Genomic DNA, 13,361 nt, shown 5'->3' with positions numbered 1-13,361 from the left:
TGAAAGCTTATGGTACCACTGTCTCTCGGACTGCTTGAGTTCATAGAGGGACTTTTGCAGCTTGCAAACTCTATCTGGTTCTTGGCACATGACTCCTTGAGGTATTGTAATGTAGACATCCTCTCTTAGTTCTCCATGCAAAAAAGCATTATTCACATCTAACTGGTGTGCAATCCAATTTTGACATGCTGCAATGGCTAGCAAAAGCCTCATTGTTGTTAATTTCACAACAGGATCAAAGGTATCAAAAGAATCTATTCCCTCAACCTAATTATATCCATTTGCCACTAATCTAGCCTTGTATCTTTCATTGGAACCATCTAACTTGTACTTAATCTTATAAACCCATTTACATCCAATGGGTTTTATGTCTGAACGTAGATCAACTATAATCCATGTTTTGTTTAATTCAAGGGCATTTAACTCTTCTTGTATAGCCCTTATCCAATGGTTAGAAGCAATCGCCTGATTATATGTTTTTGGTTCACTATGGGTTGTAATGTTGATGGCATGTGGTAACTGGCCAGGTGAGTTGAATTTGTAGGATAGAACATAAGATAGAGGGTGATAGACACCCTTTGGCACATGCTCTTCATGAGAAAGGGACAGATTGCAGTGAAAGTCCCTTAGGTAGCTAGGAGGTTGTCTAAGGTGATTAGATCTCCTACGATTCATATCATGTTATTCTTCATCTTGCTGAGAATGGTCTGCAATAAAGTGAGTGGCTTCTAGAGTTTTTTCATGGTCAATGTCAATAAGGTCATCTTATGAAATGTCATTACTATTATTCATAGATGTCCCTATATCACAAGGGTCATGTAAAAGGGTGTTTGGTGATAGGCCATGATTCTTATTCATGTACCTAGTTTCTTCACCTTTGTAAGAAAATAGGTCCTCATAGAAGATGACATTCCTAGATAAGGATATCTCCATATTTCTTATGTCTAGAATTATGGACCCCTTTGTCCTTGCCTTATGCTCAAGAAAGACACACTTTCTAGCCCTTGGATCCAGTTTGGTCCTTTGGTTGGTTAAGGTTGATGCATACTATTGGCAGCCAAAGACTATTGTCTCAAGCAGGTTTAATAGAGTGTCAAAAATGAGTTCAAAAGGAGAACATTGGTCTAAGCTTAGACTAGGCAGACTATTTATTAAATTTGTGGCATGTTGGACAGTATATGACCAAAATATCTTGGGCAGGTTAGAATGAAACATGATAGTTCTAGTTACATTGAGAAAATACTTGTGTTTTCTCTCAACAATAGATTTTTGTTGAGGGGTGTCAACACAAGAGGTTTAGTGTATGATATCATTCTCTATAAAGAAGGTTGGATTATTGAACTCTATGCCATTATCACTCCTAATATCCTTGACTACTTTGTCAAACTGAGTTTTAGCCATTTTGACAAAATCTTTCATTAGGTCTCTAGCCTCAGCCTTGGATTTCATAAGAAAGACTCAAGTGTGTCTTGAGTGATTATCAATCACAGTCAAGAAGTACTTATGCCCATGTATAGAAGTGTTGCTTATTGGGCCCCATATATCCATATGCACAATGTCAAAAATATTAGAAGTTCTATGCATGTTATTTGGAAAAGAAAGTATAGCTTGTTTGCCTAAATGACAATGGTCACAAGCTATTGTAGGAGAATTATCAACATAAGAGTGCTTTTTACAAACAGATTTCAAAATGTCAAAAGAGGGATGTCCTAGTCTAAAGTGCCATAAGTGAGCATGAGGTTCAACATGCATTACATTCACATTATGTCTAGTTCTAGAATTTAGCTTGGGTTTCCTCTTAAGCATGTACAAGTTATTCCTTACTTCAGCATGTTCAATCGTCTTCAAGGTAATCATATCCTGAATGGGGCATTTTGAATCATTAAATATCAACTTGCACTGCATAGATTTGGTTAGCTTATGAACATATATAAGGTTAAATTTAAATTCAGGAATATGAAGCACATGATGTAGAACTAGGGAATTGGAAATGATCATAGTCCATAATAATCTTGCTAATGTAGTTGAGCCATTTGGAAAACTAATGGAAATTGGCTTAATGAACTTAAAAGCATCAATAAGTTCAGATTGGAACAGAAATGATTTGTGGCACCACTATCTAGAACCCAATATGAACTATTACATGAAATTCCTGGATCTTCTTGATCATCCTCATCTTGATTTTCAGTACTTGGTGTAATGCTTAGTTGATTTATGTTGTGCTCAAGGTTATTAGTGTTTATGCTTTTCAGTAATGATGTCAATTGAGTATATTGTTCTAGTCCCAAGATATAGCATTTTGTATCCTTGAGTTGGTCATTATTTGACTCTTTGGACATGTCCTTGTGTGAGCTCACTGCATTGTTAATGAGTTCTATAGGTTACCTATGCCTTTCTTGTTGTGAGTTAGGGGGAAACCATGTTTAAAGAAGCATGTCTCAATGGTATGTCTCTTTTTTCCATAGTATGTGTAGAATTTCACCCCATTGTTGGTTTTGTAATTCTTGCTGGTAGACCTTCCTCTGCCTTGAGTTTTGCCACCCCTTCCTGGATTATTACTTGATCTCCACACTTGTTCTTGCTCATCAGAATTTGTTTTGTTTGTTGCAGAATTGAAAAGAACCTTTGCATTTACTTGGTTAGTATCTTCTATCTGCCTTTCTTGTTGAATGATCAAATAAAAGGCTCTGTTTATGTTGGAAGTGGCTCTATTAAAAGAATTTGTGTCCTTGTTGTATTGAATTCTTCATTCAATCCTTTTAGGAAACACATAACATATTCGTTTTCCCTATATACCCTGAAGGTGCTAATTAGACTACACTTACATTTGATGTTGCAAGTGCATTATGGCATTAGCCTAAGAGATTCTAGCTCCACCCACTGGTCTTTAGGTCAGTGAAGTAGTTAGATATGTCCATGTCACCTTGCTTGATTAAATGTAGATCTTAGATCAGGTCTGATATTCTGAAGTAATCACCCTTTGAGAAAGTCGTGCCATAGTTCTTAAGCACTTTCTATGTAGACAATGCTTTGTGAGATTATCAGGGATAAGCATCTTGTGATCCAAGAAATGATCATGGTGTTACAACGATCTCACATGTCAAAACTTGGATCATCTGGTCCTGGTGTTGTGAAAGGTTCATCAACAAATTTATATTTAGTTTTGGAATGAAGGGCTCTCCTCATGGACCTACTCCATGAGTCATAGTTGGTGCCATCCAATTGTTGTGTCCCCAAAGATGCACCTGGGTTTTCTCCAGGGTGCATATAGTAGGGGTTATGGATGTCCATGTTGTTGGTGGTGATGATTTGCACTTCTCTTTCATGTTGCAGTAAAGACAGTACTAGTTGATAAGACCTTAATTGCTTGTGATACTATATTGCAAATATTTGAAAAACGAATTCGTCATTACATACAGAAACTAATGCTTATAGTTGCCATTATATACAAGTTGCTTGAACTACAAGTCACCTAACAAGAAATCCCAAAGAAAATAAGAATCTCTAAGAACCCAACAACCCTTAACTAATTATGTTTATCTAAGGGATTCTAGAATGTTTAGGCCCACACAAGTTGGTTAAAAACAGAAAACAACTATTATGCAATATCTGACCGAGACAAGTTATGTGCATCGGTCAGATTGCACGAGCCAAACTTAGGTCAGGCTTGACCAAGCTAATTTGCTCAACTCATGCACCAAAGTCTAATATATCACGGTTAGTATAATATTGCTTTGGTATTGTCTTGATCATTTTGTGTCAAGCTTGCTTCCTTGATGTATCCCATGTAGGTTTTCAGGTGCATCATGTCTGGTCCTTTACCTAATTCCATATGCATCAGGTCTGGTCCTTTGTCTAATTCCATATGCATCACGTCTGGTGCCTTTCCTCGGTCAAGGTTCATAATTCCTCGGTCATGATCAATTTTCCCTCGATCATGGTGAAGTTTTCCTCTGTCGTAAGCATTAGAATCACCATTTTGACTATGTCTTAATACTTAACTTGCTTCACATGATGCTAAAAATCATGTTTCTTCATAACCAAATAGATATTGCTTTGGTATATTCAAAGAAAATAATCTCATCTCCAACTTGCCTTTAAGGTAATTAAGTATACATTTACCTTCACTTGCATATATCAAAAATTGAAAATGATATTTCAAGTCGTGTATTACTATGAGATATAGTAGCGCCTTAATTGCACTAAGATATGGTATTTAAGGACAAATAATCTTCTTTGCATATATCAAATTGATAACAATTAGCATATAAACCAATTCAAGACTAGTTTCCATAACTAAAGACAAAAAACAATATATTCAATGCTCGATTTTCAAGTTGAGATAAAAAAACTTTATCCTCCTAAAATATTTCACTTTGAAGTATTTCTTTGTATTTTGTAGTAATCGAATGTTTTTCACGCCATTCAAATAATGTTGAAATAACAACTAGGTGACATAAATTAAATTATAATTAGATGAAATAATATCATGTATTTGACTTGTATTATCAAAATATTAAATATTTTTTGGTTATCTGTTAAATGTCATTTTAATATGAAGAGATATGTACATGAGTACATCCATATTTTTAATATCCTTAATGGTGATACTATTCTCTTATGTTTCCTAAGCTCTAGATTTCGGGTCTATTAAAATCTCTTCATGCTTTGACTACAAGTTCAAAATCACTGTCTTTTGTATTTAATAAAGTGCATATGTAAACCTTTTTATATTATATGATTCAAACTTATTAAATGCAAAGATATTATGATCATAGCCCATTGACGATATTTTTCTACAAATACAATAAACGCAATGTATTACCATATGACGTTAATCTAATAGTGTAAGGTCTCATTAGATCCCAAAGTTGAGAGTTCGATTCTGGGAGCGACACTTGTTGGGAAGGACAGTCATGAATCCCGAAATTGATTAGTTTCTCACCCAAAAAGATGAGGAAATATCATAGTACACACAAAAAAACTTAATAAGGAGACCATTTCATTTTATTATCACAAAGGGTTCATACATAAGACTCTTGTCTAATATTGATAGTTACAGGGACTGGACTTCAAGTTCACCCTTATTTCAAACGATAGGCACAGGTACACTGAAATTTTAAAAATAGGAAAACAGAAATGGCATGAACAACGAGTTAAAGTAATGGGGAGAAATATTAACACCATCGCTACTTGTGACAATGCAATCAGTCCCCATCAGAGAGAGTTAGACATAACCCAAGCTCTTCAAACTCTCCACTCCATCCTTGATAATTTGGTCAATTGGAGTGAACTCAAGACCTAAATCAATAAGCTTCTTTGATGCATCTTTTGCTCTCAACAACCCAGCTTGTGTATCCTTTTGCAACCTACATAATCAAAGTCAAATAATGATACTAATGATAATAACAACAATACATGGATCATGAATGTTATATGATTGGGATCATATTGAATAAATTTACACTAAAGTTTTATTTAAATCTATGTAATTTAGTTTCCAAATTATAGGTCGAGTCTCTATAAAATGATAATGATGTTGTCTTGTGCTCTAAAAGACATAAATTAACTTATTTGCTTACGATGCTAAAACTGTACACATTAACCTCATATACCCACTAAATTATAAGTAATTGAAAAGCATTGGTTTTATTCAAAACTAAATCAAATAATTGAAGTTAAAGTCTAGTGCTTTCTACTTTATTTTGGTAGAGTGCTTTCTACATTTTGGTTGATTAACCAACAAGGAAAATAGCAAGCAAGGTCCCGGCTATTAATTTTTCTGGAGGTATTTGTTCAATTGACTTATGTAATGTAATTACATAAGGATGGAAATTCAAATAATTTTTTCTCTCAAAAGTTTATACATGAATTAGTTTATCAGACAATAAGTTGTAGAATACTCACGTAGCAACATTATATTCAGGGTATAACTCAGCAACCTTTGCCACAAAATCAGCATAGTGACGAATAGCTTCAACACACAAGTGCCTTCCTGTTGCGTTCTTTTTCTCAAAAGCCAAAATATGTGCCATGGCTATGTCTTTAAAGTGGGCCATTCCCATAAAGAAGTCTTCGTATGTCTCTTTGTCACCTAAGGTCCAAAACAAAATTAAATTAGAATATCTACATCTTCACTCTTCTCTTACTAGTTGATGTTTAAATTACAATTAAACTATAAAACAGTAGATAAGACGTAAAATTTTATCACTCAATATAACAACAACCAAGAACCAAAGATGGCATTATACTCTTATAAATCAGGTTTTTTTTGACAAAATATAAATATTTAAATCTTTCATAATCATTTCGCTTATGCTTTTTCTTGAAATTTCTTCCTCTAAAAACTAAATTAACATCAAACCATCTATGACATAATTATATCGTAATATGTAATAAAAGTTATTTCAACTTTCTCTCTATTGCACTCATTTTTAATAATATATTAGCTAGTGTATTTATCATTCATATAACATTATCATTTCTATTACATGAAGTTTATTATCTTGTAGATATTTTATTACCCAACATTCAATCTCATAAAACTTCTCCTTAAATTTGAGTTGCAAATTTTATAAGATAAGACACATGAAAACTATGTCATTTCTATCCTTTTCATGAGGGAAGGGAAATTCCCTTTTTGGCCGGTTGTGGGCGAGGAGGGATTTGAACCCTTGACACTGTAGTTTTTTTTAGTTATTAAACCCCCTTTTTTACCAAGTTCAATGTTAATAAGATTAGGAACTATTTATATGTTTAGATCGAACAACAAATTGTTATTTTTAATAAGTAGTTTTAAAAATAATAAAAAATTACTAAAAAGATTAATAAAAAATAAAAAAATAAAAAAATATTAAGAAATGCGTCCTAATATTTGAGAGACTCCCCCATAAAAAATCTTGTAATACCAACTCCATTTGAAATTCCATCAATTACTTGTCTATAAAAAAAAAGAATTTAATTTAGCGAATTGCCTGATACTCACAATTAAAGATATTCCATACGCATGCTTTGCTCTTAAATAGGGATTACAATATTTCTCCTGTTTGACATATTCTGATATTTTATGATTTTATTAAATAACTTTGTGAGCTAATTAATATCATGCTCACCTATAACATTTTTTCGTACATCTCCTAGAACATTTTATGTCTTAATATTAACTAGACTTTATTATTCTCCTTCATTTTTTAAGTTTTGTTCACATCTAACTTCTAAATTCTACGCTAAAATATATTTTTAATCTTCTTTCAATGTTTAATCTATACGAAATAAAAGAATCATGTAGGGTGAGTACTACTATAAATTAATGGCTTACCTACACCTCATTAATCAATTATAATTTGTAAAAATTTATTGGGCATTGATAAATAATTCGATTATAAATTCCATTTCCATAATTCTAGATGTTTTAGATCGTACCAGGTTTAACATCCCAATCTCTATGTCATAAAAGTATTAAAAAAGTCAACGAAACATAGAATTGCATGTGCTCTTTGTCCGGAAGAAAATTTGTTAATCACAACAGAAAAATAGTTAATCTTACCCACAAGAAAATAGTAAATGTGCTCAACTACTCATGCTTTTGGCCATTAGATGGTGTGATTAGTAAACAAATATCAGTTGTGTAGATCACGTTTTATACGCCGTCTCATGTTAACGATATTGAAATAAAACAATAATAATAATAATAGTAGTAATAATGAATATTAATATTTTTAATTGACATGTATGTTTTCATTAGTATGTGATAATGTATGAAAGATGATATGATACAACAAATCTCTGATTATTAATAGTGATTACCTTTGAGAACCTTAACAAGCACAGCCATACTGGAATTGATTCTTGGTGGAATCAGAGGACCCAAGGCTGTGCCAGGATTTATCATCACTACATCCAAACCGGTCTCCTTCGCAAAATCCCAGCCCGCTTTCTCTGCTAAAGTCTTTGCAATGGGATAGTACAACTGGCCCATAAACATAAAATGTTAAATCTACAATAAACCCACTACAAACATTACCCATAAAAAAATACATTAATTATTTTAATTATACTTTAGTTATAATGTTCTATACAAATGGATAAAGATTTAAGTTTAGGTTCAACTGATATAAGGTGCGTATTATAGACAAAACTTTCTCTGCACATTATATAACACACTTATAAAACTACTAATATCTTATAATTATAACTTCCACCGTAATCATAAATTGTATATTAATACTAACAATGTGTTGGTCTAGTAATGTAAGGTTATGGTAGATTCATAAGATGACCAAAAGGTTCAATGTTTGATTTATGTTAACAACATTTATTTAGAGAGGAAGTCACACACCCAAAAAAAATTAATTCATTACCTATACGGTGAAAAATATCCTTAATAATACAAAATAATATCACATATTAATGATTTTTTTTAAAGTACCTCACTACTAATTTAGAACTCCTTAAAAAATAATTTTAGCTTTATTTGGTGCTTATTTGTTGTATTTTTAGCAATAATTTAATAAAAACAATTACACTGATGTTAGATCCGGTTTATACCAATAAAACTGGTCTAGTTAATCTGACTTAGTCGTCCTTACAGATAGTTTTATGATTTAATCAAGATTGGAAATAAATCCAATTCATGGTTTACCCAAACTGATCTGGTTAATTATTTCGAACAACGTTGCTTCTTAAAATAAAAAAGGCATGGAGAATTCACATAAAAATGTTTTTTTTAATTTTATCATGACAAGTTTGTCCATCAATATAAGACATTTTTGTTAGAAGCTACTCTTGTATATGATATTAATATCCTTTTGCATCTCATATTTAATACTTTTTTAAGATTAAGTTAAATTGTACTATGGCTATGCCACTCATTTATTATATTATGATGTATTTTGGATCACTCAAATCAACTTGTATCTCTATCCCTGAAGCCTAAATCAGCCCTTGCTAGTTGGATCCGTTATGTGGAAAAACCAATTGAGAAAGAGCATGAATTATTTTATATTGAATTCACAAACAATGGCTGCATGCAGGTTGAAGAAGAAGAACTCACCCCTTTCTCCCTACAGTAATCGAGGTCCGTCCAACAGTCCTCACCCTTAATCTTATCAGCTGGCCAGTTAGGACTTGGAACTATGGAGGAGATAGACGACGTCGCCACCACTCGCTCCACCCCTGCTTCCTTCGCCGCCTTCAACACATTAACAGTCCCTTTTATTGCCGGTTCCAAAATCTGCTTCTGCATCATCTCACACACATGCACAAAATGTAATCAACAAAATAATTACTCATATTTGTATCCATTAAGTATAAGACAAATCTATCACAAATTTGATTCCTAAAAATAATATTTATATAAAAAGGCATCACACACACCCAAAAATAATTAATTATATATTTATGAATAATATGTACAAAATAAAATCAGCAAAATTCAAAAGCATAATCAATGGAGACATCGTGTGGTGATCAATGCCTCCTAATCTGATATATTTTCACAACTCTCAATAGAAAATGTATACTGACATTACTAGTGGTTAGAGGGCCAAATTTCATGAGTGAGACACCTCACCATATCCTTTGGGAGAGGGAATTTTTTCCTTTTAGTTTTAAGGATAAAGTATAATCTCACTATAAAAAAAGAATATAAATAATAATACATGTTTTTTCTTTAACATTGAGAGCACCTCCCTATCAAGAATCAAACCTGAGGATCTTTGACTTGGCCGATGATGTTGGGACATGCAAGGTGGAAAACTCCGGCGCAACCCTTTATGGCGGCGGCGATGGAGTCACTGTCAAGAAGATCCATCTGGAAAAGCCTAAGACGACTCTTAGCTCCTTCCATTGCCTCCAAATGCTTCGTCTCCTCCTCATCCTCTGCAAGTTAATTTCATAATATTAATTATTTTCCACAAAATTAAACAACCAATTAGGTAGAAGTGAGTTATGCATAATTGCTTGTTACTCAAATAATTAATATATCTGTCTATGTAGATCGTTGAATCTGTATAAAATAAAGTAAATTTATAACTTCTTGCATCATTGATTTTTGGGAACATTGTTGTGTTTTTATGTTTTGGGCATGAACGTTCAATGTTTAATTTTGTGACGGTAGATTTGAGTGTATGTGATGAGGAAGAAAAGAAAGTTATGGAATAGTGCGTAACTGAGATCTTGGATGGTGGCGTGGACGGTGTAGCCACGCTCGAGGAGGAGGCGTACCAGCCATGACCCAATGGCACCGCTGGCTCCGGTGACACAAACCACCTTGGACATGGTGTTGCTTTTGTTAGCTTAGTGAACGCTGTTTCTGAATTGTTAGTTAAATATTTCAGTTATGTTGTTGAAATGTATGAACTAGTAATTGTCCTGGTATATATATAAAAAAGAGGAAAGTGAGATGGATAAAAAAAATGTGTTAGTTGCACCTTGATAATGAAGAATGATTTTTTCAGGAGTTCTTGTTTATGCACTTTTTTGAAGTTATATAATAAATTATCTCTATCAGCCTCTAAAATCTTGACATATGTTATATATAACGATTTTTTATAAAAATATTTTTATAACTAGACAAAATAGTACATATATTATATTTTTATTGGCCAAATGAGGTAAATTAACTCTTGATTATAAATAAATTGAAAACGCTATAAAAATAGCCTAAGGTATGTCTTTTATAAATAGTAACCATAAGTTCCTATTAAATTATAATTACCCCTTAAAATTTAATAATTGTTAAAAAAATTAACTTATGCATTTTAATTTAACATCAACTTTTAGATCATTTTATTTTTTTGTATATATATAATAATATTAGTACCTTAATCACTTAACTCTAAAATTTACTCATTTTCTTTGCTCCATCAATTTTATATTTGATAACAATTTCTTCCAGGTATTAATATTAACTAAATATGTATTATTGCATTGCATATAAACAATTTAACAATATATTTATACAGGATTGAGTAAATTTTTTTATATAATAATATTAACATATTGTTAAATTTTATATAATAATATTAACATATTATTAAATTTTATGTTTGATATAATTATATCTTGTTTCTACATACCCTCACCTTAGTAGGGTAATACTGAATAGTAATATTTTGGAAAGGTATACTAAAACTATAATTATACACCGAAATAGTAATGTTTGAAAACATACACCAAAACTACAATTATATAATCAATGTACATCTCTGATGTAAATTGGCCTTTTATGCTTCTTAGAGTTTTTGCTCCGTGAGTAAATAATATATGGAGGAGAGCTCTTCACTATCTATAACTTATATATCTATAAAATTATATTTTTAAACTATATGATCTATCAATATATTTATTTTAGTGGATTGGATGGATGAATTGGAATCTAATCCATATTTTTTTTTTAAATTTGAACTAAAATATTTTTTGAATTACAAAAAATCCTTTTAAAAATCATTATTTAATAAAGCATTTTTAAAAACATCTTTAAAAAGTTCTTTTTTAAAAAATCTCAGTATTTAAATTTACCTGTGAAAACTCTGAAAGGAAATATTGTAGCTGAGGTCAAAGATATTGTGTTGTATAATCATGCATTTTTTTCTTGTGCTCAATCATGACACAAAATGTTATATCAATCCTTATTGAAACTTTTTGAAAGAATGTTTTGATAATAAAGACAATATTGTTGAATGAATCATTTTTTTATAGAAAAATAGTAGTTTATATCACTGTTATCAAAACTCGTACATGTTGATCGGTTCTACTGATAAACATGTAAAGGTCTTAATATCGGTATGATACAACATTTATATCGGTCATATCATTATACTGGTAAAAACCGGTCTTACCAAATGATTTTCTATTAACCGTACTGGTTATACTAGATAGTTTCATTTAAAATTATTTTTTAATGGAAATGATTTTTTTTACCAAAATATTAGTATGAATGATCGAACATATAACTACTACATTTTTTATACATCTAAAACATAGTCTATAATATATATATTTTAACAAGTGGTATAAATAAAAATAATTATTAATGTCTTCTTGATTTTTCAGCATTAATATTAGTATAAAATATATGTATCTCTAACTTCACCGGTATGCGGCTTAATTAGTAAACCACTACTTGGACCACTATATTAGTATTGGGTCTGCAAATCAAAGTTGGGTATGCATGTTACTTTGTGAGAGAAAATATTTTTTGTTTTTATTTTTTTGGATGAATTAGGTATCCATCGAAATAGATATACTCATGGATATCCATTGGATACAGTGAATGAATTAAAATCTTTTCATTATTAATATTATTCATTGAATTATATACATTTAAATTTATTAACTTTAACGGATGAATTTAATTTGGATGAGTTTGGATGAATTATATAAATAATTTTACCACATCTGGATAGTATCATTGACATGTCTCCGGGCTGATTTCAGTTGATAAGCACAGGGAGAAGAGGGAATCCAAAAATTGTTATATCAACACATTTTATATTTGTTGAATAATATATTAATTCGTAAGTAATTTCTGGTATTCAATATTACATCTCCATCCATGCATTCTTGAAGTATTCTTATTAAAATGAGAATATTCTCCGCTCATTCTCCAATATGAGATTCTTATTTCTTAAGAATACTTATTAAACAATAATGTTTTTATTAGAAAATGTGAATTCCAAAGGTAGAAAGGAGGATAGTGAAATTACTTTTTATTGTATAATATAAAAGTGTCCATAGATTGTGAGATCTATATAAAAATAAGTATGATATTTGACATTGTAGATAAGAACTAAATATTATTCTTAATTTATTAAATAATATGCGAAACCAAAATAGGAATGAAATTTGTATTCGGCAATAAAGATATTTTAATGGTTTAAGTATTCCTTTTTATTCTTTACTAGTATTGTCAATTTTCCCCAAGAATTTTTAAATTTGAAGACTTATTTCCTTAATTATCAATTATTCTCTTATCTCATTATTGACTAGATAGAACACATAAAATTGGATAGTGAAATTGAGAAGAGTATAATAGCAAAATAATTAAGTTTTGTTAAAACAAAAAAAAATCATTGATTTTCTCGGTTTTATGTTAAAAGAATAGAAAAGTACTAATCACGAATATAATTGTTAAATAGTCCCTCGATCATATTTTTAACGTAGTATAAAGATTGTTTAAAATGTATTTTGAGATTACAGGAATTACATATTACCATTAAGGTTTTGTTTGGGCTTATTAATAAAAAATGTAAAATAGCATTTTTTAAAAATTAACACACTTAATATATTAAAAAGTATTTCATTAATTAATTTTAGAATAATGGTTTGATCATTAAAAGAACATAGTACTTTTTTAACAA

At 30.8% G+C, this 13,361-nt stretch overlaps 1 protein-coding gene across 1 annotated transcript; it reads right to left on the bottom strand.

Annotated features, from left to right (window-relative positions):
* Positions 4,983 to 10,365, bottom strand: LOC109328839 (cinnamoyl-CoA reductase 1-like). The gene is made up of 6 exons (XM_019562445.1): positions 10,170 to 10,365; positions 9,707 to 9,879; positions 9,053 to 9,238; positions 7,807 to 7,969; positions 5,908 to 6,094; positions 4,983 to 5,369 (listed from the first exon to the last, which is right to left on the bottom strand). The coding sequence occupies exons 1-6, from the start codon at positions 10,276 to 10,278 to the stop codon at positions 5,228 to 5,230; spliced, it is 960 nt and encodes a 319-aa protein (XP_019417990.1). The 5' UTR covers positions 10,279 to 10,365; the 3' UTR covers positions 4,983 to 5,227.

This window comes from Lupinus angustifolius, chromosome LG16 (genome assembly GCF_001865875.1).
Source record: "Lupinus angustifolius cultivar Tanjil chromosome LG16, LupAngTanjil_v1.0, whole genome shotgun sequence".
NCBI classification, from domain to species: domain Eukaryota; kingdom Viridiplantae; phylum Streptophyta; class Magnoliopsida; order Fabales; family Fabaceae; genus Lupinus; species Lupinus angustifolius.
The sequence above is the reverse complement of the archived record's forward strand: the minus strand, read 5'-3'. Positions and strand labels throughout refer to the sequence as shown.